Source organism: Eutrema salsugineum, unplaced genomic scaffold (genome assembly GCF_000478725.1).
Source record: "Eutrema salsugineum unplaced genomic scaffold, Eutsalg1_0 scaffold_6, whole genome shotgun sequence".
Classification (NCBI taxonomy): domain Eukaryota; kingdom Viridiplantae; phylum Streptophyta; class Magnoliopsida; order Brassicales; family Brassicaceae; genus Eutrema; species Eutrema salsugineum.
Genome location: NW_006256547.1, coordinates 5,900,570 through 5,925,710, shown reverse-complemented (window position 1 = coordinate 5,925,710; position 25,141 = coordinate 5,900,570). Strand labels below are relative to the sequence as shown.

The following is a 25,141-nucleotide window of genomic DNA, read 5'->3' as shown; positions in this document are numbered from 1 at the left end:
CAACAGCTGCAGAAACTTCAAATCACATTGAGTACAATGTTAAAATGTATATGGAATCTGCAACATATCTGAAACAATTTAAGAAGTTGGAGAGTCAATATTAAATTAAAAAGTTAGAGAAGATTAAGCAAGGAAAATACACCACCCAAGACTGTACAAAGTTCCGACAGATGCGCACAAAGAACTTGAGACTTTAGCTTTAAAGATTACCTGTGGAGAGGATTTGATCTCTACAACATGTTTAATGGTCATCTTCCTCAGATTCCCCTTGAGCTTCTGACTCTTCCCCGATATCCTCCAAAAGCTTATCGACATCAACTCCTAATTCTATCAGCCTCGCCGTTAGCTTCTCCACTTTGCTCTCCTCTTGGCCCAAACATACTAACAAGTCGTTTAATTCGTCTTCACTCTCTTTCTGAGCTTCCTTTCTCACTTCTTCCTTAATCGCTTCTATGTCAGGAAACTCCATGGGATCTTCTCCTCCTTTCAAGGACTTCACCTCCTTCTCGAGATGGTAATTCGCTTGTTCTAGACTGTTGTATGCGTCCGATAGGCTTTTTAGGTCTGATTCAAGTTTCACGGCCATGTTCTTGTAATTTGATGCTTCAGACTCAATCTTGGATTTTTCTGCCTTGGCTGTCTCTAAACGCTGAGATGTCTCCTGGAGTTCTCGCCTGATGCTTTCCATCTGAACCTTCTCCATTACTGTACCTGCTCTTTGCTCTGATCCTTGAGATTGCTCACTCCTGCCAGAGCTGGCTACGTCTTCTGCCAAAGCAGCGTTCCGAGCAAGAAGTTTCTGGAAAACACAGAGGCACAACTGATGTCGACATTTCTTTTTTTCTCGGTTAACCTTAACATATATATATCACATAATTTTGGGAGACCTATTGTACGAGAACTGTTTGGTTTCCCACTGATAGGACCTAATACTTCGCACTAATACCATCTTCGCAGAAACTTAGTGCTTCCTATTTTACATTGTAACAAGATGCAATGCTCTCTACTCCCGCTATTTTGGCAGAATTCCCTAAATCTCCCATCTATTATTAAATTTTAATGTTACTTGTGAAGAGTCAATCTGAAGACTTTTTCTTTAATTCTAATCAAACCCTAAATGTCATGCTTTTAAATACGCTTATTGTATTATACTCATAGACGAGTTGAGAAAGAGGCACGTACCTGAATCTCTGAGCACTGTTTCTCTATAAAGGCTTTCAACCGGTTGATGTAGTCTTTCTCATTCTCTCCGCTCCTCTGCTCCAAATCCGCCGGTACTACAGCCACCTCACTTTTTGGCCGACTATACACGTCCACGATTCTCTCTCTAATGTTACCTTCAAGGCTCTTTACTAAGCCTTTGAAACTAGGATCAAACAACGACAGGAGCATTGAGTGATCCTCATTCCCCTTATCCACCGCATCTGCCTCGTCCATATCCTCAATCTCAGCTTCACTAGGCGTGGCTGTTCTTGTCAACGGTTTATGACCCTGTTGAGGTCTCTTGGAGGAAGAGAAGATGAAGCTGCTCTGCATCTCTTCAAACTTTGAGAAGTATGATGTGAGCCCCATCTTCTGGCTCACAGCATCAACTACAGCAAAAGCATCTTTACCATTCTCATTTGATTTATTGTAGACGACGCATTCTCCTAGTAGAATAGACGCCAAGCCCCTTATGCAAACTGTTGCAGCTGGGTTTTCTACCAGCTCGAGCAGATACGTTAGGTGGTGGCGTGAATCTAAAAAGCACTGGACTGCAGCTGGGCAATCAACAGTCCACGTGACAAGCAGTTTTAAGATGATCTGTTGAATATACGATTTCTCCAATGTGCTTGATGTATCTTTCCTTTTCATGGAAGAAGCAACGGCTAGGTATCTCACAATCCTCTGAAAGAGAGGCTCTGGAGTTCCCATGGAAGGCATAGGTGATTCAAGTACTATTTTCAAAGCCTGTTGATTTTCAGAAACAGTCAGCCAATGCCAAGACAGAGATTATTGTGTGCAGAACATAAGGTATATGTCAAGGTGACATTGAAGTCATTTACCTTTTCCTTGCACTGATTGTTGTCCTTCACAACATGAGAAAGAATGCTCGCAGCTCGGCAACATGTCTGTTCTAAGTAAATAAATTTTAAGTTCCGGAAGACATTTAAATTAATATCCAACAGAGAGACAAACAAATTTACCTCAAGATCGCCATCAGTTTCACCAGAACAAAGGCCTCGTAACAGCATACTGACACACATATATATAATTCCAATAAGTTTTGAGACAAGAGAGTTAGCTCGAAATCGCAATGAGAATGAAGCAGTGAGATCCTTTCAAAACAAAACTGTGAAGGCTGAAAGGAAGAGGATATAACACCTGCCAAAAGACATGTTGACATCATCTTCTAGAGAATCTCGGACGGTGGGGTGTGGTTGAGGTATTAAAGTTGAAGCTAACATTGTTTGACCCTCCCGATTTTTCTGTAAAGATTTGGAAATGAGACTCTAGATAAAGATGCACACATACGAAAATTCGGACTGATGAGCATCACATACTATAATAGAATCTGCAAGCTCACATTGAAATAATAAGATATAAGACAAAAGATCCAAACCTCACAGAAGGTCTTGAAAACATAATCAGCTGCAACAAACTCTTGAATACTAGACGTCTGTAAAATGATACGGAGGATAGAATTCAGTGCAGGTTCTACTTGCCGATCTTCACCAAGAACTTTGCTAGCAAGGATATCACGGTTCTTGGGATGACCATCAACTAGATCTCCAATGCATTTAAATGTCTAGCAGAATCACAAAAAGACCCATTAGAAACTTAAGCTTACTGTAACTTTTCTAATAATAAGATTACTGTAACAAAAGAAGTAAACTAAATAGAAGCAATTAGAAACTTGGACTTCAGACAGTTGCCTTAATGATACAACAACAAACTCTAGAAAAAAAACTGCTAATAAAGCATTGTAAATCAGTTCCGTGGTCAACGTAGAAACAAGGTTGAATAGTAGAATTCTATAATCTAAATCATATTATTACGACTTTTGTCATTTGCACTAATCAGAAAAGGTATTTGATGTAAAATGAAATTTGAATGATAACGAGAAAGGAAAGGGACTAAAGCAAATCAGTTCCATGGTCAGCCTAGAAACAAGGTTCAACTGTAGAATTCTAGAATCTAGACGAAATCATTAAGACCTCTTGTCATCGCACTAATCAGAAAAGGTACTTTGATATACAATGAAATGTGAATGATAACAAGAAGGGAAAGGCCAAGGGAGAAAAACAAAAAATTGGCTAAAGAAGATTTGCTTACCATGCAGCGAACAGCAACAGGTGCCCATTGGCTTTCAACACCCAACATCAGTAGGTGGTCCAGCAGCTTTTTCTGTAAATGAATTAAATAATGACAGTATAAGAAGCATTCCATATAGTCCGCAATGAACAATCGCAGCCTTTATATATCATAACAAACCTGAACTAAAACCGTTCTATTTGCCAACTTGTTTGAATCTTTTCCAGGATCCGTGTCTGCACCTCCCATAATCAGCATATTGATCGTCTCCAGTGCACTAAGTAGATTTACAGTCTACTGGGATTTTGTTCATTCAGAAGGACAAAGATTAACAAACTTGCACGAGCTGGTAGAATAAATCTAAAATGGGAGACGCACTCTATGATCTAACCTTTTGCTGGGTAAACTTATATGTAATCCCTCGCAGTTTTAGAATTGAAATGATCGGTTCAAAACCCATTGTCTCCCTTAGCAGTATCTGAAAGTTCGATTATCAGCCTGATGTGCAGATTTAGTAAATGAATCAGAAAATTTAAGACCCGAAACAAAGCTTCAAAAACCTGATTCGATGAACTGCTGCGAAGAAGATTGTTCAGCAACTCCAGACAGTCCTGTAAAGAAAGAGCAAAAGTAGTGGACGTTCATGGACAAGGAACTCGAATTTAAGCATACACATATAATGCACCCTGGAAGTGCTTGCAAAACAATTGCAGGAAGACAACATATGGAAGTGTAAGTGTCAATAAAGTTTAGTCCTAAATCAAAGAAGTGGCTTCTTCATTCTTTTTAAATGCCAAATTTTTAACAGAATACAGGTGCTATAAATATTTTAAAAAGAGCTACTGGTAACCTGCACAACCACATCGCCATCTGAACCCCCTTCCTCTTTTATGATGCTAAAAATCTTTTCAAATGCACCTTCAAAGACAACAATTTTTTGGATCTCCTACAAGTAGGTAATCAATTGTGAGATCGATAATATCCAATGGCTGCTTTAGTTCAAGGCAGCAGAAAGTAACAGTTACAAAGATGACTAGGAGCTCTCACCTCTGCTTCACGCGTTAAGTGCGTAAGAAGCAACAAAGCCTCGTTGCGGATTACCTATAAGACAAACACCAAAAAAGTATAATTTAAGGAATATAATATTCATCCCTTCCCAGAGTTCACCGTCTCATAACCTCCTATTTGAGGACAAATGGAGGCTTAAGATATTAGACTCTTAAGTAAACCAACGACAAGATCATAATTCATTCTTATCCAAGATATAGTTTTTTTTTTTTTACCTCCCTATCCATTAGCATATCCATGAGTCGAGTTATACCGCGCGGAGTGGTCAAAATAGCTTCCTGCAACCTGAAGAGACAGTCAGCAAAAGTCTCTGTAGCATATATGTAGAAAGCTGACCTAAAGATGGTACTTCCTAAGATATATACCTGTTTTGAGAATTCATGAGAAGTGCTGTCAAAATCTGAAGAGTGTAATATCGAACATAAAAATCTTCTTCCTCCTGCCATATCACCAGGGCAACAATCAATATGATGCACGCATAAAAAGCGAACAAAACAAAATTATATTCTTCGCTTCAAAAGTATAGAGTGAACTCTAACCAGCAAACTTAAAAGAAGAGTGATATTTTCAGCTTCACGAGAGAGCAAGTCAGAGTTCATCAGAGCTGCCTGGACTTCAGTTTTTTGTGCCCTTGCATGATCGATTGGCGTTAGAGCGCCAAGAAGAGTTTCTAAGGCACCTCGAACCTGGACAGACAACAAAACTATAAGTTGAAGAATAGCAAACTCTTCTTGAACATCAACAAGAAACTCAATAACAAACTCCGGATACTCCTATGGATTTACAAGTGCAAATTTCGTAGTTACGAATCTGATGCTAGACCAAAATCTAGAATGAAAGAAAATTAACTCTTTAAAATATTTGTCCGTTTCCACCTCCCATTTCCTATAGATTTGTCCCCTGGACTAGTGGATCTATTCTGATCTGCATTATCCGTCACTACACTGTTTGCAAGGACTACGGATATAGAGTTTATAAAAATGCTTCAACGAACGTTACCACATTTTTCACACACACAAAGTAAGGGCAATAGGGTGTGCTATGACGAAAGGACAAACAGAGAATATGCACAACCTAAGCTAGTAACAAAAGACATACGAAAAAAAGATATCGCACCATTTCAACATCATCCCGTTGCTCCTTTAGGATGCTCATTATCACAGGAAATCCTGAAATAAGAACGTAGATTGCAACTTTGGATTTGATCTAACAATCATTAGGAGCATAACAAAAAAAAAAAAAAAAAAAAAAGACACTTACCGGATGCCCCGAAAGCTAATTGAGCAGCATTACTTTCTGCTACAACAGACTGAAGTTCTACTATAGCAGTTCTCCTATCATCAGGCAAGGTACCATTGCTTATACGATCCAGCAGGCGTTGAATGTAACTATGAAAATACAACGAATAAAATCCAATCCTCATTAAATTAATTTTCTCGAATACATACAGGCCATGATATACAAGATGTCAATGTTGGACAAAGGAACATGCTATATCTCCCGACTTGTAGTAAATAAAGAGAAGAAAATGTACCTGTCTTCATTTGAAGATGGATTGTCGCCGAAAACCAACCCAACAACCCCCTGTACAAGTTAAGAACAAGTATAAACACCGGAAAAATTTGTAATGCTGCTATTAAAATCACAATACAGTGTGAATTTCTCTGCCGATTCCATGTTAAGTAGACTAGCAGTCCCTCTCTCCAACGTTAAGAAACTACCAAAAATGACACTGACCCAATGCAAAACCCAGAAAAGAATGAAGAACATGCATTCGATCCCACGAAAAAAAAAAGGCACCAATATTTAAATCGCCCAAAAACCTAACAGCTAAATTAAGCTCTATAAGATACAAGAACAATCAAATGAAATGTTACCTTATAACGGGATGCCAAATCCATTATTTCGTTAGCCCAGAAAATTACCTGAAACAACAGAAATCTAGAAATTTCAACCAAACCTGGAGCAGCAACAATGCAAACCAATACAGAAACGGAGAAGCAAACTAAAAAACCCTCGAACTGCGAATTTTATCACACAGAGAGAAAAACAACTGACAATGGCGAGAATTGAACAGCTTACAGACTATGCAGTAGGGACAGGATTAGACAAGGAAGACGAATCCTCCAATCAGTGAACCGCGACAGATCGCGCCGATCTCTGCCTCTCAGAGTCTCTCTTTTCACCTGACCGATCTGTTCAAGCAAAGTCAGAAAGCTGATAAACCGTCCGATCGCCGCGATGAAAGTATAAATGAGGGAAGAGGAAGGTCGACAACATAATGTACTCACGCCCGCACCAGATACTAGCTCCTAAGTCCTATCGAATAGCAATCGACTACGGTTAAATATGGGCCCATTTTTAATTTATTTCTGTCAGATTTTTTTTTGTCAGCAAATATGGGCCCATTTAAGTCCAATGGGTTTACGTTTAATTGTATTCACTAACATCTGAGTATAAATTAGCTTTTGATCCCGCGCGCACTTTACATTTAACAGATTTTGAAGTGTATGAAACATTTATAAAACATATGTACCTGGTAACTATAATAATAATTACATACGTATAAACATTATGAGGTTATGGACCACATGCCTTAAGATCCCTTAGACCTGAGATCAGAGCATGTTATATGATATCATTTCAAATGTTACTTGATCATATGACCTTTACACTTTACATGAGATCATTTGGTATTTTTTTAGTTGAAGTAACTATACTTGGTGCTTATTTATGCTTATTAACAATATTTGAATGTACATTTAAACTTATTCATTTTGGCATTCTCGTAAATGAGTATATCCCACCTAATTTTTTTTTTTTCGTTGTATATCCCACATGTGCCACTTATAGAGTTGACAATAAACAAAAAAAGACGTCACTCAACTAGCATGGTCAATTAAATTCAATGGTTAGAAAACAAGAGTTGAATTGAACCAATCAATAAAGGATGGAGTTAAATTACACTCGTTATTTCAAGAGAATAATTAAAATTAAACTAATATACATAGATCATACATGTATGATAATGGTCGAATAACACGCTGTTCGTAACAGAGACTTAAAAAATAAAAAGTAATTTTGAACTTGAGTTTACCTTTGGCACATCGATTTTATAGGTCAAAATGATACTACATGAGAGGAATAAGTGGAATGAGTGGAATGATAGTAGTTTGAGTGGAACATACAATGTTCTCCTGTCTATTTCTTTTTATTTTGCAGAGAACCAAATCTCAGCAAAATATGTTTTTTTCTCATCTCTTATTTCAGTTGACAAAGTAGTGCAAGACCAATTCGGTGTCCACACATTATAGGAAAGTTCAAAGTTTGGATTTTGACGCCAACCAATGTTACGAATATAATCATAACTAATATAGTAACAGGAATAAACGAATATGCTTTGAAAATGAAGTCTCCGAATAAATCCAATATCGCTGGAGATGAGGCATGTTCGTCGCACGTCTTCGACACTATTTGTTATTAACAATTAAAATTTTTTAAAAAATATATATATAAAGTTACATCATCCACATGTGTTATGTGTATAAATTTCATTGGATTATTGAAATGATTCTATGCTTTTTTTCCATCAGTTAGGCCATAAGCGACGACAAGATAGCACATGTCGATTGCACATATTCAACTTAAATTAAGAACTTATACCACACAAATATGTATGATGTGGTGGATTTTCATTTTCGAATCCTTGTCGACGAAATGACTACATCAGTTTTGTGCGAACGACCTCATAAAATATTTATACATATTCAATGGGTGAATTTATTTATGCAACATAAAATAATCAAAGTTCTGGTTAATTTAAGCAGCTTGAACATGACTGTTTTTATTTTTACGAAATTAAAAAACACTGCATTTAGACAATAACAATATACTACATTTTATGGAAATGTTGCAGACCGACTGGTTTCAACTTTCAACATAATAATGATAAAAAAATGTATGGATTGAGTGTAATATCGTTAAAAAGAAAGAAAAAAAAATTGAGAGAAACTGCTTCTCGTCACTAATGATTTGCTGGCACTTGACGTTAATATTCACATATCAGCACAAAGAGAACACAAATCGTCGATTTTAATGTAACCCCACGCGTCAAACTAACTTCAACCGTAGGATTCTTACTTAATCCAGATTAATCCAACGGTTTTAAACGCGTTTTTAAAAAATCTGTTACGCTGAAATCCTGAAACCGGTCTGTTTCTTCAAAATGTCGAAAGACTCGAGACCTTTAAAACTCCGAATATTTTTCCAATTGAAATAAATCTTAATTTTTTTGTTGTTCTTTTTTTTTACGGTGGAGAAAATTAAAAAGAAAATCTAGTGCATATTTATTGCCCTTTTGTCTCTTTGGATTACGAGATTCCATTCCTTAAAAGGCTCTGCAAATTCAATCGAATTAACTTTTCCTTCACCTATTTGGATTTGGAAAAGAAAGTAGGTGATTTAGGTTTTTCGGGGAGTTTGAAATTTCCTCCTATATTTCCGTTTCTGGTTTTTTCTTTTGGTTTGTTGATTTTTTTTAATCTCTGGGTACTATATAATTTGGGGGGATTAAACGATTTCCAGGCGTAAAACATTAAGACGAATCCTCTGTTGTTCTCGCAGTCAAATCATGTCCGATGGATATTACAGTTCGAAGAAGACAGATGATATCTGCGAAGATGTTTGTGGACAGGTTTGTTTCTCATGTTTTTGTTTTTCTTAGACACTCGAAATTTCATCAATTCTCTATTCCAAGTTTGTCTTTTTATCCTTCGTGCTGTTCCTGTTCGATGACTTCCGTAAAATTTCGTTTTCAAGGAATTTCCCATGCACTGTGAAAATTCAAAGTTCCGATTTTCTAACTCTCTCGAAGAATTTAATGGCGAGAGCCCCTTTTTATCGGTGTTAAAATTGACAGTTCTAATGTTTCAAGTTTTCTCCAAAGCTTGAAAATTGAAATACTCATATAATTTGTTTATATCAATTTTATCGAATACCTGATAATAGTTTGTGAAAACTCTTCTTTTTTTGAAGGAAAAGAGACTTTTTTTTTTAATTGGCCAGATTGTTTCTGTTGCTTGAAAAGATCTTTGAATTTTTCCTACAATGCTATAAAGTATGATTTTCAAAAATCGTCAAATTGTTTCGTCTTTCCTGAGGTTAATTGTTCTGGAGTTTCATTTTGTTTCATCTTATCAATTGGTTTGTTTGTTTATTTTTTTGTGCAGCAGGGATCAAAAGCAGCTGCAACAATCTCAAGGCTTAAATGTGTTCTTCAAGGTTTCGACCTTAGAACATACTTATTACTCTTTATTGTGATGCCATTTGTTATCTTTGCAATCTATCTACACGGCCAAAAGTTCACTTATTTCTTCAGACCCCTCTGGGAATCGCCTCCAAAACCGTTTCAGACCATTCCTCATTACTACACCGAGAACATAACAATGGAGTCTCTCTGCAGTCTTCACGGTTGGGGAATCAGAGAATCTCCTAGACGTGTCTTCGACGCGGTTCTGTTCAGTAACGAGAAGGATCTCTTAACAATTCGTTGGAAGGAGCTTTATCCTTACGTGACACAATTCGTGCTTCTTGAGTCCAACTCAACGTTCACTGGTTTGCCTAAACCGTTGGTCTTCAAGAGCAACAAGGATAAGTTCAGCTTCGTGGAGCCGCGGCTAACTTACGGGACGATCGGAGGACGGTTTAGGAAAGGAGAGAATCCGTTTGTTGAAGAAGCGTATCAGCGTGTTGCGTTGGATCAGCTTCTTAGGATAGCTGGCATTGAAGAGGATGATCTGCTGATAATGTCTGATGTTGATGAGATCCCGAGTGCTCACACGATCAACCTTTTGAGATGGTGTGATGATATCCCTCCGGTTCTTCACCTTCAGCTCAAGAACTACTTGTACTCTTTCGAATACTATGTCGATAGCAAGAGCTGGAGAGCGTCTGTACACCGGTACAGGCCAGGGAAGACTCGGTATGCTCATTACCGTCAGAGCAATGTTGTGCTGTCTGATTCAGGGTGGCATTGCAGCTTCTGCTTCCGTTACATAAGCGAGTTTGTGTTCAAGATGAAAGCTTACAGTCACTCGGATCGTGTCAGGTTCTCTCATTACCTGAATCCGAGGAGGATTCAAGATGTTATCTGCAAAGGAACTAACTTGTTTGATATGTTGCCTGAAGAGTACACATTCAAGGAGATTATTGGCAAAATGGGACCTGTACCTCGGTCTTTTTCAGCTGTTCATCTTCCTTCGTACCTGCTGGATAACGCCGAGCAGTACAAATACTTGTTACCCGGTAATTGCGTAAGAGAAAAACAGACAGGGTTTATATGATGAACACATCGAAGGTGTTCTTGTATAGACTTGGTCAAGCTTCAGGGCCACTTATTCGGATCATTCTTGAGATAAAAGGCGCAATCTTTTGACCCAGAGAGGAGAAATTAAAGAAAAAAAAAACGTCATGATTGGTTTTGATACTTAGTCAGGAAGCGTATATAACCCAAATGCTGGATTCAGTTGCTTAGCTCTGAGAATTTTTTTCCATCAGTTTCTTTTGATACAGGAGGGTATGTGAGAAAAAAGGAGCTTACTTTGAGTTAGAGCTGCACAGCACTTCCCAGGTTTTTTCAACAATGGGAAGGAAATGAAGCTGCCTAAGGACTGATTGAGTAGTATAGATGTTTCAGGATCCATTTGTTTATATAACATTTTCTTCAAGGCTTTTTTGTTCTGGTTATATCGGTTATTTACTTCATTCTTATTCATTTTCCATCTATCTATTAAGCATTCTTTTCTCTGATCTGAATTCTGGCTGCTCATCAGCCTCTTGCTTTTATGCCTAGTCTGAAACTTTTTGTTCGTTTTAAAGTTTAAGCTTTGTTGTTGTTGTTGTCGTGAGATTCTGGATTGTTCTATCTTTCTTCAAGGGTATTTTGGGGGCGAAGCAATTTCTGAGAAGATGCTGATGAATTACTTTTGGATGCCAACTTAGCAATGAATCAAGAAGCAAAAGCAAGCCTTTGCGTTCAAGTGAAAAATGTTTATCTTCTTCAGAAAGAATTATCTGCCATGTGTCTCCGTTATCCATGAAACTGCTTTGAACAGATTCTCTTTTGACTTCAAAGAGGAGGTAACCTTCTGGAATACGTATACTGTGTTAAAGCTGATCTCAAAAGTCGACTTTTACGAATTCGTTAAGCAATTAGGAGAAATTAACACACACAAACATAACTGTCTTTTTTCTTTGCATACAAATCATCTTAATTTGCCACTGCAAAACCAGAAATGGAATTACAATCGCAGTGAACAGAGCTTTGGCATATCATGTTCTTCGTCATCCACTGAATCATTGCAAACCGAAGCTAACAAAAATACGAGCTTTCAATACTCAGACAAGAGTTTTAACATTTTAATAATCAGAAACCAGTGATAACAAATGAAAATATCAGAAACTCTGAGATCTCATGTTCTTCATTTCTAATCACTGTCCCAATCCTCATCCCTCTGTTTTCCACTCTTCGTCTTCGAATTGTTGATACGACCTCTTGAACTATTGTTCCTGAATCTCGGTTCTTTGGATGCCGATACTGTCCTGTTTTCATCTTCGTCCTCATCGCTGCTCGAAATATAATTAGCCGGTGCAACTTTTTCATCTTCTGAATCCCACATTGTGTTATCAAGGTCACTCAACACATCATCATCACTCCTTGCTCGAGGTCGAGGATCAAGGCCTCTTCTCTTAAAACTCTCTCCCTGCATTCTTGTATTTGATCTAGCTCTATCAAATCTCTTTGGAATTTCATCATCCTCAGAATCCAATTGATCACTGTCATCACTATCGTTGGATCTCCTCTGCCTATGTGTGTCCCTTTCGTTTCGTCTAAAGCCATGACTTGAGTCTCCATAACTACGCATGTCAGGTCCTCTGCTTCTTCCTGCAAACTCTTCTCGGTTCCAATACCTTATTCTACCAGACTCTTCTTGCTCCGCAGCTTCCTCTTCCTCCCACTCCTTGTCTGCTGCCTCTTCTATCTCAGCTATGAACTTGTCTAGCTCCTCCTGGTCACTATCTTCATCAGCCGGTTCTGATTCTTCTGTATTTACAATGCTAGTCCCTCGTTCTGATTGTTTATCTCCATGAAATACATATGGACTTCCTTCTTTTTTGTCGATTGCATTGAAGAACGTTGAGGCCACTCTCTGGATACTAGCCATGGCAACCGGATCTTCAGGGTTAACACCCATTCGCCGTAGCTGCTGTTCTGTTTTCTTTATGTTCAGCTTCTGAGATTCAAGCGCTTGTTCAAATCTCGCTTTAAATAAAGCCTGCAAAACATAGATACTTGTTCATACGATACCAGTACAAAACGATTGTTAGAGCAAGCCACACTTCAGTGATTCTTAAATCAAACACCTGTCTGACCCAAATTTTTGGGCTTTGAGCATGTCGTTAAGAAATGTTATCCTAATCTGGATAGTCTAGAGCAACCATAGTCTAATTCCTAATACTGATATCAACTAAAGTATCATTCTTTAACAAAAAAGGGGGCTCAATTTTGAAGGAAGAATCAAGAAAATGATACTTTATATCGAAGAGTTAAACTGCTTTACCTTTCGTTTTGTGAGGGTATTGACAGGGATTAGGTTCTTGGGCTGCCGGTAGTTTCTACCACGGAACATAATAATAGTTTTCACGTTATGTATATTTATGACTACCCCACCGCTCAGTCTCGCTATCATGGTCGCCATCTCTTTTATCTTTTCCTTTGGAAAGTTATCGCAGCAAACTTGCACCGTCTCGTGAAACTTCCAGTGCATATGCATATTTTGGACCACTCCTCCAAAGACTCCACGAACACCTACAGGGACGTAGTTTTTATTCTTGAAACCGATTTTCTTGAACGCTTGGATCTGCTCCGGTGTGAAAAGCTCGGGATCATGCACCGGAGATGGCAGCTCAGGAAGATCGTACTTCTTGAGCTTTTGCAACAGAAGCGCAACTTTCTTCTTCGCCTGCAACAAGAATAAGAAAAGAGAGACCTCAACAATGCAACTCTCTCTACAAAAATTCAACTATCTTATACAACCGACGCTTTAACCTAACGATACTTTTTCACAATAAGCCTCACACAAAGTCTTAATCTTAACAAAATATGATTTATGAAGCATATATATACATACCCTTTTGAGATTGTAAATGAGCCTTTCTTCATCAGTCATGAGTTTCTTCTTCAACTTTTTAGCTCTCCTAATCTCTCTTAAAGTCTTACCAGACTCTTTACGCATTCTACTCTCCACTTTGCTTCTCATACTCCTTCCTCTCGATGTTGACATAGGTCGAGACCATCCTTTGAAGACTTGATGCATCAAAGGCAGAAATGAATTGGAATTGCCTTCAATAGAGCTACCAGGCTGCAGCATCACATTGCTTGTAACCGGATCCGATGACAAAACCAGATTCCTTCAATAACGAAATCGGCAAAAACATAAGCAAGAGGACTAATCTTCACGATTGCTCCAAACCTCAGATAATAAATTCCAAGGAACGATAGCAAACAAAAGCTATAAACTTTGGGGGATTTAATCGAAACTGGGTATTCAGTAAATCTCAATTTAAATACAGAAAAAAGGATCAGTGGTGGGAAATGGGGTAGAGTTTGGAATCTGAAATTACCTGCAGGAATCGGATTGAAGGAGGGGCGATAAGGACCATTTACAAGTTCTCGAGCAATGTCTCGAGAGACTCCTCGTAGCGAACATTTGGCCTTATGCCAGTGAAGCAGAAGGAGAAACTGGCAAAAATATCGAACAAAGGAGAGAGAAACTGTAAGGTCCCCGTAAGGGGGTTTCAGGGTTTTAGAAGAAGACGATCTTTAAAAGGATGAATTATAAATATTTTTTCTTTGTTTTGAGCAACAGAGTCGTTGTAGTATAGTGGTAAGTATTCCCGCCTGTCACGCGGGTGACCCGGGTTCGATCCCCGGCAACGGCGTATTTTTTCCATTTTGGATCCCCGGGTTTTGATGTAATATGAATATCATCAACACACAAAGTCACAACAATAAATTTTCTCGTTCTTGTGATATAAGATTCTGAGCTAAATCTCATTCATAGAACAATGATAAAGACATTATTACATATCTTTCTTTCAGTTTCCTTTACAAATTACAACCGAAGTATGTAAATCCATCAACTATGAGCAGCAGAAGAAGAAGCTTCCTTTCCTTTGTTTCTCTGACGAATCAGCAGTGTTAACGGTCTGACCAGAACCATCTTTGTCTCCGATAGCCATCAGAGAACAAGTTCCTGGAGATTCTGGTGACAAGACTACATTTTCCGACGAGAAAACCCGTCTAACCGGAGGAGGAACGATCTGTGGCGGCGAAACAGTGGAGAGGTAACGGAGGAGCATATGAATTATCTCCGTGAAATTTGGCCGTTCGTTTGGATCTTCTTTCCAGCACGAAGTAACAATCATCCCTAAATCCCCTGGTAAATCTTCTGCACTCGGCCTCAAGTTCTATCGCAAAGACAAAGAAAAAACAAATATTAGTCACAATGCTTGTTAGTTTCAGAGCCTTTGAACTCATCGTCGCTCTTGAATCAAATTCTTATCCAAGAAAGGATTCAAAGTACCACAAGATTACAAGGATCTCTCAAGTAAGCAAAGATCAAATGCAGAGACACCAACCGTAGCAGAGATTCAAGAGCGTTCAAGCTAAGCTATTTACCTTGAAAGCAGCGGCATAAGCTGCTTGAAGATTCGACATGCCTTCAAAGGGTAACTTGTTGAGAATGAGTTCCCACAAGACAATGGCGAAGCTGTAAGCATCTACTTTATGGTTATAATGTTTCTTCTCTCCATGCCTTAACGTTACCGTACTGTAAAGCTGTTCACATACATTCAACGAGATCTCTCATCAAGACAAAACGCAAAAAACCGGACTTTTTTTTTATTTCTTTTGCGGGTTTAGTTTTAAAATAGTTACCTCAGGGGCCATCCATCGGTATGTACCAGTCTCTGCGGTCATCATTTCTGTTAATGATTCTTCTCTAGCTAAACCGAAATCAGCGAGTTTTACGGTCTTATGATCTGCGGATAAGATCAAGTTCTCTGCAAACGCATATAAGATTTATAAGCTTTCCACATTGTATATGATCAGAAGTTGCGGTTTGATTTTCCTAGATTAATTTTCTCCATTTACCTGGTTTGAGATCGCGGTGAATGATTCCGTGGGAATGCAAACATTCCATGGCGCGAGCAATGTCAAGAGCAAACGCTACAGCCAAACGTATATCTAAACGCTTTGGCCGCAAGCTCACTAGATATTTACGCAATGTACCGCCTAGTAGAAGCTCTGTAACTATAACCATCATGGGTTCTTTGCACGCTCCGATGAACTATATATAAAATCGATTTTCAAACGGTTTTTTTTTTGTTATCATCCAAATACTCGGTTAGCCAAATGAACAGAGAGTTGCAGTAGAAGAAAAAGGCGAAACCTTGACCAAATTCTTGTGCTGGACTTTGGACAACATAGCGATCTCTCTTGCAAACCGGTTATCTCTTTTGGAAATCTCTTCGGGTGATTCTCCTCTTTTTATAATCTTAATTGCCACTGTTTGGTTTCTATACCTAAGCAAACAAAAGACATTGTCAATCAACCAAACACTTCTCAATCTTTTAAACTGACTCGGAAGAAAGCATCTTCAGAGAACCTACCCACCCATGATTAACACAAAGGAGCACTAGTCATAACATTTATATAGTAGAAAGATTAAACCAAGAAGCCTAATAACTGTTTGATTCAGAGAAAATTAAGCAGAAACATATATTTGATCCTTTAACTTAACCATCCAAACTGAATAACAGATATGCAGAGACTAAATCTCCTTCCCTAAAAGGTTCATGACTTCTAAAACCCGAAACAAAGTTCTGAAAAACCTCTGTTTTAACCAATGATTGTTGATTAAAAGAGACAGTTTTGTCTTTCTTTTATCATTTCGGATCATAAAGTTGAGTAGATTTGTTGAAGTCAAAGCTTACTTTCCCTCATAAACTTTGGCATGAGCACCTTCACCGATCTTGGGACCAACATAGAGATGACGAGGATCAACGAGCCATTTAGGATCCAATTCGAACTCTTCGTTTGGGTAAAACCCACTTGCGGATCCCATTTTCCACAAAACAACACAAGACCAAAAAAAAAAACCAAAACTTCGAGATATATTGTTGCTGAGAAGAAACCCTAATCAAAGAGATTTATCAAAGCTGGGCCCTTTTGGCTTTTGATTGATTAATCATTACGGGTTGAGTAGAATTTCGAAATTGGAATTGGAACAATACAATCCGATGCTTTTTGGAGAATATAAAGCAAAATCAAGGAATCCCATAAATAAAGGACACAGAATAAAGAAACCCAGAAGAAGAACACGACAATCAATTCCAAAACTCGTCAACTACATAAAAGAAACTAATCGTTTTGGTCTCTGTAATAAAAGTAAATAAACAAAAAACAAGCAGCAAGGAAAAGGTGGGAATTTGAGAGAGCGATAGAGATGTGAAAAGGAGAAAGAGAGAGGAGAAGAAGTATGGAGGAACTGAAGTTGACACTGGAACTGAAGGAGGAAAAATACACCCAAGGATGGAGAAATGGTCAAAATTTGATGATTCTTGTTCGTTTGGTTAAAGATTTTGTTGAAATTAAAAGTTTCTTTTTTTTAAGGGGTTTTTTGGCTATTCAGAACCAAAAAAAGGATTAAAGAAATCGAAAGTTGTTTGCTTTTTCCGCGTAGGCGTCAGTGAGGTGACAAGAAGTCTCTCCGCCTCTCTCTCTCCAAGACAACACTTACAGACGCGGAAGCACACCCACGAGTCCTTTTCACTCTTTTTTAGTTTTTGGTTTTTTTTTCTTCTTTAAGTTTCTGTACGGCAAAAATAAAACTTATATTAACCAAAACATACGAAAAGAAATACATTTGATTCAGAACATATGTGACTGTAAAAATGTACTGAACGAACTTCGTATTATGCATTGAGGGTATTCATCAAAAATAATAATGTACTGAAGGAATTTGGTAATGATATCCAACAAACTCAATGTTCCTCGACTAATACCATTGAAAAAAAAAACTAAAACTGAAAAGTGTCAGTAGAAAATCTCGTCGGTGAGGTAACAAACGAAAAGAATGAGATAGGCGGGACCCATTTACTTACGACCGTCCTTGTGTACTTTTCAGTTTTTCTTGGTTTGATTAGTTTCAATTTTCATTTCATTTTTTTGTCGTTCATGAAATGCTGAAAATTCGGTTGATAATGTGTATTTAGATACATTATCAGATTTGAATCAAGATGATGACACACTGACAAAAATTAATAGATTTAAAGTTCAGATATATATATATATATATATATATATATATATTTGTAAAAATGTTAGGTTTGGTTAGGTAGGCACATAAATCAGAATATATTCGCAGCCCATTTTTCGTATTTTTGTCTTTTTGATTTTCTCACTGCATAAGCCGGTATAAGCCTTGTTAGCTTTGATATAATTTATCATCAAACTATATATCGAGGTCTAAGTGTCTAACGTATAGCTAGAATATCCAATAGAAGATAACCAACAGACTGAATTCCGAGGAAAAGGCTTTATATATTTATTCAAAGGCAGAGAATATATCACATTCCTGCATTACCAAACCGATATTACCCAGCATACCAAATGATGGTTGCGTGGTTCCAATATATCATTACCTCCATATTTTTTCGTTTCTTTTACTGCTATAATATAAGCTACCAAAAATAAAGTTTTATACTTTCTTGTGTAAATTCTTCTTGAGAGATATAAAGAGGGGGGCGATTTCTCAACCTGACCTCCTGTAAATGCTATAAGCCACGGCTATGGTTGCGACAGCCCCAACCGCAGCAGCTCCCAAGAGAAGCTCTTCTTTCTCAATCATCGATCTGAACCAGTTTAGCTTCACGGATCCTTCTTTCTTGACTGGCTCTGGAGTTTGCTCCTGGCAACATGAAACACCGTTTGCACCTTGGCAGCAACCTCCTGTGAATCCCTTCTTCTCCTCAGGTTCGCGTTCCACTACGCTGTTTCCGTTTGGAATTTTATGCTCTTCCTCTTTCTTAGCTTCCTCACCATCGGTTCTTAGTCTCATCGGCCCCCTGAAACAGAAATTATCTGGGTAAACTATGTCGCTATTTGAAAACGTACTCGAAAGGTCCTTGGCAATGTGTAAACTGAGTGAGTAAGTGTTATGAGTTTCCTAGTTCAGCAAGCAAAAACCTCAGCCAAAGTACACATTACATCTTACCATTTGCTGTCTCCACACAGAAACTTAATTATGTTATTTCTAGCAATTACATTTGCAGTACAATGCTAATTAGAAAATAATACGAACTTGCAAAATTCATTAGCAAATAAAAGTTTTTGTATGTTAAAAAAACAGTTTCGGTTCCAACACGAGGGTATACATCTAGTGCAAAGTTTACAAGCAATGGATGTTTGGTATTACTACACACGAAGAAATGTAAAGCTGTTTTAACAGAGACATATCTGCAACAAGCTAGAAAACAAGAAGCAGGAAAAAACATACCTGGAAAGGTTTTGTATGATTTCTCCTTTTGCAATATGCTGATCAAGCATCGCAGGCACGTCATCAGGAGTCACATAGCCATACCTGCATAAATAGCAAGATCGTTTGATGGTGCATAAGATATTACAGTTCAATATCTTTTCTGAATGAGAATGATACTAGTTGGATTTGACATTTTCTTACCAGTGGCCAGAAATATTTCCAGCTGAATCAGGGCTGAAGATAATCAGATTTCCAGCATACTTGTGGCCACCAATATGAGAACATGGCTTAACGAAAATTTGATTTGAAAGTCCACGCGACTTTATCTCCTCCTCGAACTTCTCCATCAGAGCTGGTCCACAAACACCACATCTCTTGTCCCGGCTACCATGAGCACACACAAATACAAAGGAACCTGATAACTCTTCCTGGATCCCAGAGGTCCATGGTTTTCCTTTCACAAGCACATCTTCCACAAAAGCATCTACATCTGTGTCCTTAAGCGCCCTATGGTAATAGCAACAAGAAGAGAAAGTGTACAAGGATAAGATCTCCAAAAATGGCTCAAAAATTCAGAACAACCAGCCCTGGAACGACTAACGAGTGGCCATTAACAGAGTAACATAAGCATATATCAACAGAATAATCGGAAACCGGCTTTTCAGATCCAAATCTCGAGTTTAACACCATCATCTCTATAGCTGAAAAACGTAAAATCGGAGTATCTACAATTTCGAAATCAATCAGCTGTAACTGTCCCTAGAAATCGAGCTACCAAGCACGAATTCGAAACAAGGAAGGCAAGTCCAAGCCAAATATTTCCCTAAAACGTAGAACTAGCTGAAACTCGAAACTCACTTGTATCTGATCATATCCGGGAAAATCAGCACATCTCCATCCAAATCATCTCCACCACCGCACACCGTAAGCCTCGTCTACAACACAAGAACGCTCAACATTCAGTACCTACAAACGATTGTTCACACCAGAGCGCCAAATCTAAACGTTATTTTGTTATACCTCAACAGCGAAATCAGCTTTGCGATCCCTGAACGACTCAGCGAAACGCTGCGGAAGACCTTGAGCTTCGACACGAGGAATCCAGGTCTCGTGACTCTGGTAGCAAAGGAAAACATGGCGACCGTACGAACCAACGGAACCAGCGAGGGTACCACTGTACATCTCCTTCCGTTTAAACCCATAGACCTCGTCTTCCGAGACCGTCACGGCTTCATTGTTCTCTACTTCCGCCATTGAAGAGTACCACGTATTCTTCTTCCCTACAAACTCTAGGGTTTCGCAGAAGCAGATTGAAGAGAGAGAGTTGAACAAGCGAAGCGATCGAAATGAAGGTGTTAATTTCGTTATCATTAATTTTCGAAAAAAGAAAGTTTCGTTTACTTTATAACATTTTCTCTAAAATTTGTGCATCTGAACTGAACAACCGTCGCTCCCATACCCACGCAAATTGGGCCTGGATTAAAGTGACTGGTTGGTGATCTAAAGCCTCCTACCAACCCCAGCTCACCGAGAGATTCGTCATTTTCTTTGCTAACCATATACCATTTTACTCGTCCGTCAAACTGCATCGGTGACTGACGGTTACTTTAGTTAAACCAGGATTCTTTTGATTATTTTAAGTTTTGATCAAATTATACTATTTAGGAAAAACCACACGTATTAATTACATTTTTGAAAGCTGCATAATTGTCCGACTCTCAAAATCCATTACATGTGTTTTTTTAAAAGAAATTGACATTAGCTAACAAATCTTCCTTCTGTGTGTTTTAAGATTCCTTTCAGAACAAATACTAAATAGGGGCCATTCGTCACTTTTCAGCTATCTATAATAAAAGAGGAACATTGATCTATTATTGTGAACGAAAAACAAAGACCATTGATGGTTAAATTTACATTTCCATAGTTGCTTTAAAAGAAGCTTGTTTTTGAATATATGTAATGGAAGACTAGGTACAACCTCACCATAATGTGAAGAACAACGACAGTCAAATCATTTGGTAAGACACATCAGAGCACAGAATCTAGACAAACCCCAAAGAAAAAAAAACATCATACAATTGACTAATACGCTGTGAGATCAAGCGAATAAGTAGCAACCAAAAATGGAGAACAAATCAGAAGAAATCAATTTCCAAATAATTACCAGAAGGCTTCACATCCACAGTAGGCGGCTTATCATGACCACCATGACCACCTCCTTGACTATGACCATGACGAAGACTATTAGCTTGATCCATGACTTTCACCGGCTGTGGAATCTGAGGTGGGCTGGTGCATCTGATCAAAGCCCAGTTCACGCTCTGGAAAAACGGATGCTGCTTAATCTCAGTGGCTCCTCTTCTATAAGCCAACCGATGCTGAGGCTCTTTCACCAGCAATCCTCTGATCAAGTCTCTAGCCGCAAAGCTCACACTCGGGTGCTCAGGAAACCTCAAAGGCTGGCCAACTACATTGAACAGCGTCGTTCTGTTTACATCTCCTTTGAAAGGAGTTCTTCCAAACAGAAGCTCGTAAAGGAAAATCCCGAAAGTCCACCAATCAACCGCGCTTCCATGCCCTTCTCCTTTGATTATCTCCGGCGCTAAGTACTCGTGTGTCCCGACAAACGACATGGACCGTGCGCCAGTTGGCTCAGCGATCAGCTCCGGGAGTGGTCTGACTTGGCGTGTCGTGTCGTTCGGTCTCTTCTTGTTCTTGCTTCTAGACATGAACCGAGGAGTGAAACACACTGGCTGGATGCAATCTGGCTGAATAACGCAGCTCGGTTGGTCTACGCAAGCCGGCTGGATGCAGTAGCTTGAGCTTTTGGACTCGAGCGCCGTGGTTGCTGCGAATCGGACTAGCGTTGGAGAAACCGCACATCTCAGGGAAAGGTCAAAATCTGATAGCATTATGTGTCCATCTTCACGGACTAAAACATTCTCAGGCTTGAGGTCTCTGTATATGATCCCAAGCATGTGTAGATACTCCATAGCTAGAAGAACTTCAGCAACGTAAAATCTGCAAAGAAAACATAAAAATCACAACTTTCAGCGATAACGAAATATTAAACCGCAAAACCGGTTATCTCTTTGAGTTCTTTACCTAGCAGCGTGCTCAGGGAAGTATTTTCCGGGCTGTCTTTGCCGGAGAGAATGCAAATCACCACCGGGACAAAACTCCATAACAAGACAGGAATGATTCTCTGTTTCGAAATGCGAGTAGAGTGTAGGCAAGAAAGGATGGTCTAGCGATTGGAGTATCTCTCTCTCCGTTTGAGCCCTAACAAGCTTCTTCCTCGCTGCAATCGCTGCTTTCTCCATAACTTTCACGGCGAAACTCGCTCCTGTTCCGATAAGCTCCGCTAAGTAAACAGTCCCGATGTCACCTCCTCCTAGCCGTCTCATCAGCTTGAAATCTTTAGCCTCCAGAGACGACCCGACCCGAGATCGAACCTCCTGAATCGCGACCCAACGCTTGTCGTTATTAGCCCTGTGCGGCTTGTAACCTGCGTTGCTCAAACCGCTCGAGCTGCTCTCGTCGCTTACATCACTCCCCGTGCTTCCTCTGTATGTCAATATACCCATCTTCTCTAGATCGATTCCGCCTACGCCGATTGTGCTTGCGCACTCGCTGAGTTCTGTGTTCGTGAAGCTTTGTTTGGCTTCTGTGTAGAGTGGTGCTGTGTAGAACGTGTTCGTTGGGCTAGGGTAAAACCTCGGCTCCGATTGTTTCTTCATCCGTATAATCGAGATTGGTGTTTGAGGTTCAGCTGAAACAGAGGATTCATAACTTTCTAAAACTTCAGGGGAAGTTTCTTGTATTGACGACGTCTTCAATGGCGGTTCCGATTTCTTGGTGCCTCCTCCGTTTCTGGAATCGATCGAAAACGATGCAACGGAACATTTGGATTTAGCTGGAGTGTTTCTTGTTCTGGACGACGAACCAACGCTATCGATTGAGGAATCCATTGAAGGTGTTCGACGCAATTCCTGAAAGAAGGGTTTTTTCAAACAAAGTGGCTTTTAGTTTCTCTCTCTCTGTTAATGGCGATACGATGTTTAAACTTCAAAACCGAGGAAAGAAAGCGAAAAAGTGAAAGGAAAAAAAAATCGATTTTTATATTCAGATAAAGGAAACCCAGCAAAGATTACGGTAACGATAACAGGATTCGTCTAAATCAACCTAAATACTCAATGATTAGGGTGTTGCTTAAACTCAATCAACGATGAATTTCAAGTAACCGCCGAGAAAATGCAGAGAGAAGGAAGAAAGATGAGAAAGAAAAGGTTTTTGAGTCTTTCCCGCGAAATTTTCCGAAACAAAAACAAGGAAATTCCCAGAAAAGTTGCAAAAAACAGAGAAGGGGAGGAAAGAGATTAACACCTGATCATAGGCAAATCAGTCGTTCGTTTGAAGAAACTTATCTCCCACTAGAGGAAGAGTGAAGTGAAAAACCCAGCTTTTTGACGTTGATCGGAAATCTTTTCTTTTTCTTTGACGGGTTATAGTAGATCCGATCCGATCAATGTCCGAGAGAGAGAGAAAGACGAAGAGGTTAAATCGATTAAAGAAATGTTGCTGCTTTTGTTCTTTCTCTCGGTCTTTTTTAAGTTTTTTTCTTCAGGTGAATGAAGAAGAGAAAGGAAATTAATAAGAAAATCGAAATCTGTTCGTCGTTTAATGGGAAAGTTTTAAGCAACTTTTTACACTCTCGATCTTGCGATGTTCCCTCAAAAGCAATGTTTCTTGTTTCTTGCTTTTTAAAATCTTTATATTTTGTTTTTTTTGTATTTGTTTTCTTTTATGAAAAAAGGCTAATTGTTGTAATTAAGTAGGGAGCCGCTTGTAAGCACTACTTAGTAGATTATATTATACACCCGTAATGTATAAAAATTCTTGTTCTAGGCTATAAAGTTTGAATATTAGTACTGTATTTAATAGCAGGGTCACAAATAGTAGGGCCATATTAATTCTGGGCATATTCGACGACTCTAAAGGCCAGTATTTATAAATCGACTGATGTCTCTTACTGTTTCTACTTTCTACTTTCTATGTTAGAGAGTAAATAATCCAAATATTGGCTGAATGTGATCTCGATTTCACGTTTTGAAAATTGAAACTCCATAAATACTTTAGAAGAACCAAGAGACAATATTCTGGCTCAAATCTGTTGTCGATAATGACTACTCCCTCCGGATTTATTTAGTTGTCGTTTTAAGGTTATGAACACAGATCAAAAAATATTAATTGTATTAGCTTTTCAATATAAAAACATCATTAATTATCTATTTAAATATAATTCAACCAATAATAAAACAAATTGCATAATAAAAATAATTATAAAAAATAAAAAATTAATAAATGTTGCATTGAAAACTGAAAACGACAACTAATTTAAAACAAACAAAATTTTCTAAAACGACAACTAATAAAAAACGGAGGGAGTATATGATATAAATTAACGGTGAAATATTCAAAAATGTATTTACTTGATTTTACTTTTTAGAAACTGTTGAACCATCCGAGTTGAAACTTAATTCATTTTCAGTTAGTTGTTTTAGAATGGCATTTTATATTGGGATAACGCGATATGGACAGTAAAATACCGTCTTCTAGGATATGATTATGGTTTTTCAGCTACTACTTTTGCTTATAATTGATTAAGATTAAGAACAACAAATAACAATACGTGTTGGATAGCCCTACGCACTAAACTCAGCTAATAATTTGTGCGTGAAAAGAAAAACACAAAAAAGAAAACAAATAATTTCTGTACTGCAGTATAAAATACGAAACATATACTATGTGACAAAGGCTTATCCACATTCAAAATTGATTGATTTCAAAACTCCATTTGCAGTTAATATCTATGCAATGAGATGAAATCATAATCACTAGATATTAATTGCACCAATGCAATTTTGTTGGTAGATTTAATTAAAGTATTTTAAATCACGAGACGTCCTCCTAAGAATTGGAGATGGCTGGTACATTGAACGACCATTAATGATAAATTTATAATAGCATTATTAGACTCTTCCTCGTTTCTAGAATTATGTTAACTGTCTAAATTCCAATACTTGTGTTTTTTCGTGGATGAATCATGAATCTTATGATTAACCTTCCAAAAAAAAAAAATCTAACCTATTATCGACAAAGTATTAATAAACTAAATA

General features: G+C 38.3%; 6 protein-coding genes and 1 non-coding gene across 9 annotated transcripts; 2 read left to right on the top strand and 5 right to left on the bottom strand.

Moving 5' to 3' along the window:
* Positions 1-7: 7 nt before the first annotated feature.
* On the bottom strand, positions 8-6,615 carry LOC18012391 (golgin candidate 6). Its single transcript, XM_006395362.2, has 20 exons — positions 6,445-6,615; positions 6,240-6,287; positions 5,897-5,946; positions 5,623-5,750; positions 5,479-5,531; positions 4,902-5,048; positions 4,728-4,801; positions 4,578-4,647; positions 4,342-4,395; positions 4,145-4,240; positions 3,855-3,905; positions 3,686-3,772; positions 3,475-3,588; positions 3,316-3,387; positions 2,603-2,788; positions 2,365-2,468; positions 2,187-2,235; positions 2,046-2,111; positions 1,183-1,950; positions 8-799 (listed from the first exon to the last, which is right to left on the bottom strand). Exons 2-20 carry the CDS (start codon positions 6,261-6,263, stop codon positions 242-244), a joined length of 2,751 nt encoding a protein of 916 aa, XP_006395424.1. The 5' UTR covers positions 6,264-6,287; positions 6,445-6,615; the 3' UTR covers positions 8-241.
* Positions 6,616-8,678: 2,063 nt separating this feature from the next.
* On the top strand, positions 8,679-11,145 carry LOC18012379 (beta-1,4-mannosyl-glycoprotein 4-beta-N-acetylglucosaminyltransferase). Of its 3 annotated transcripts, XM_024151800.1 has the most exons (3): positions 8,679-8,814; positions 8,986-9,055; positions 9,591-11,145. In XM_024151800.1, exons 2-3 carry the CDS (start codon positions 8,993-8,995, stop codon positions 10,701-10,703), a joined length of 1,176 nt encoding a protein of 391 aa, XP_024007568.1. In that variant the 5' UTR covers positions 8,679-8,814; positions 8,986-8,992; the 3' UTR covers positions 10,704-11,145. The 3 variants fall into 3 exon arrangements, with proteins under 3 accessions (XP_024007568.1, XP_006395422.1, XP_024007567.1); XM_006395360.2 differs by having other exon boundaries at positions 8,679-9,055; positions 9,594-11,145; XM_024151799.1 differs by having other exon boundaries at positions 8,679-9,055.
* A 587-nt stretch (positions 11,146-11,732) lies between these two features.
* On the bottom strand, positions 11,733-14,204 carry LOC18012230 (uncharacterized CRM domain-containing protein At3g25440, chloroplastic). Its single transcript, XM_006395358.2, has 4 exons — positions 14,044-14,204; positions 13,551-13,830; positions 12,981-13,382; positions 11,733-12,695 (listed from the first exon to the last, which is right to left on the bottom strand). Exons 1-4 carry the CDS (start codon positions 14,127-14,129, stop codon positions 11,847-11,849), a joined length of 1,617 nt encoding a protein of 538 aa, XP_006395420.2. The 5' UTR covers positions 14,130-14,204; the 3' UTR covers positions 11,733-11,846.
* An 85-nt stretch (positions 14,205-14,289) lies between these two features.
* TRNAD-GUC lies at positions 14,290-14,361 on the top strand. Its single transcript has one exon. It is a non-coding gene; the product is annotated as a tRNA-Asp (tRNA).
* Positions 14,362-14,562: 201 nt separating this feature from the next.
* On the bottom strand, positions 14,563-17,152 carry LOC18012229 (serine/threonine-protein kinase STY13). Its single transcript, XM_006395357.2, has 6 exons — positions 16,417-17,152; positions 15,873-16,005; positions 15,575-15,770; positions 15,359-15,483; positions 15,101-15,259; positions 14,563-14,889 (listed from the first exon to the last, which is right to left on the bottom strand). Exons 1-6 carry the CDS (start codon positions 16,545-16,547, stop codon positions 14,563-14,565), a joined length of 1,071 nt encoding a protein of 356 aa, XP_006395419.1. The 5' UTR covers positions 16,548-17,152.
* An 852-nt stretch (positions 17,153-18,004) lies between these two features.
* On the bottom strand, positions 18,005-20,403 carry LOC18012208. Its single transcript, XM_006395356.2, has 5 exons — positions 19,983-20,403; positions 19,821-19,897; positions 19,164-19,469; positions 18,981-19,064; positions 18,005-18,549 (listed from the first exon to the last, which is right to left on the bottom strand). Exons 1-5 carry the CDS (start codon positions 20,331-20,333, stop codon positions 18,237-18,239), a joined length of 1,131 nt encoding a protein of 376 aa, XP_006395418.1. The 5' UTR covers positions 20,334-20,403; the 3' UTR covers positions 18,005-18,236.
* A 447-nt stretch (positions 20,404-20,850) lies between these two features.
* LOC18012207 (serine/threonine-protein kinase D6PKL3) lies at positions 20,851-23,624 on the bottom strand. The gene is made up of 3 exons (XM_006395355.2): positions 23,349-23,624; positions 22,068-22,954; positions 20,851-21,983 (listed from the first exon to the last, which is right to left on the bottom strand). Exons 2-3 carry the CDS (start codon positions 22,931-22,933, stop codon positions 21,098-21,100), a joined length of 1,752 nt encoding a protein of 583 aa, XP_006395417.1. The 5' UTR covers positions 22,934-22,954; positions 23,349-23,624; the 3' UTR covers positions 20,851-21,097.
* Between the last annotated feature and the right edge of the window lie 1,517 nt (positions 23,625-25,141).

Coding starts and splice junctions, on each gene's coding strand:
- LOC18012391 (XM_006395362.2), bottom strand. CDS start 6,263: ATGGATTTGGCATCCCGTTATAAG. Junction 4,648..4,727: donor CTCATGAATTCTCAAAACAG/GTATATATCTTA, acceptor CTGTCTCTTCAG/GTTGCAGGAAGCTATTTTGA. Junction 2,789..3,315: donor CTGTTGCTGTTCGCTGCATG/GTAAGCAAATCT, acceptor TGATTCTGCTAG/ACATTTAAATGCATTGGAGA.
- LOC18012379 (XM_024151800.1), top strand. CDS start 8,993: ATGTCCGATGGATATTACAGTTCGAAGAAGACAGATGATATCTGCGAA. Junction 9,056..9,590: donor GCGAAGATGTTTGTGGACAG/GTTTGTTTCTCA, acceptor TTTTTTGTGCAG/CAGGGATCAAAAGCAGCTGC.
- LOC18012230 (XM_006395358.2), bottom strand. CDS start 14,129: ATGTTCGCTACGAGGAGTCTCTCGAGACATTGCTCGAGAACTTGTAAA. Junction 13,383..13,550: donor TCATTTACAATCTCAAAAGG/GTATGTATATAT, acceptor TTCTTGTTGCAG/GCGAAGAAGAAAGTTGCGCT. Junction 12,696..12,980: donor ATACCCTCACAAAACGAAAG/GTAAAGCAGTTT, acceptor TATGTTTTGCAG/GCTTTATTTAAAGCGAGATT.
- LOC18012229 (XM_006395357.2), bottom strand. CDS start 16,547: ATGGGATCCGCAAGTGGGTTTTACCCAAACGAAGAGTTCGAATTGGAT. Junction 15,260..15,358: donor ACCGATGGATGGCCCCTGAG/GTAACTATTTTA, acceptor GTATGTGAACAG/CTTTACAGTACGGTAACGTT. Junction 14,890..15,100: donor CTTATGCCGCTGCTTTCAAG/GTAAATAGCTTA, acceptor TCTTTGCGATAG/AACTTGAGGCCGAGTGCAGA.
- LOC18012208 (XM_006395356.2), bottom strand. CDS start 20,333: ATGATAACGAAATTAACACCTTCATTTCGATCGCTTCGCTTGTTCAAC. Junction 19,898..19,982: donor AAGCTGATTTCGCTGTTGAG/GTATAACAAAAT, acceptor CTTGTGTTGTAG/ACGAGGCTTACGGTGTGCGG. Junction 19,065..19,163: donor GGAAATATTTCTGGCCACTG/GTAAGAAAATGT, acceptor CTATTTATGCAG/GTATGGCTATGTGACTCCTG.
- LOC18012207 (XM_006395355.2), bottom strand. CDS start 22,933: ATGGATTCCTCAATCGATAGCGTTGGTTCGTCGTCCAGAACAAGAAAC. Junction 21,984..22,067: donor TTCCCTGAGCACGCTGCTAG/GTAAAGAACTCA, acceptor TTTTCTTTGCAG/ATTTTACGTTGCTGAAGTTC.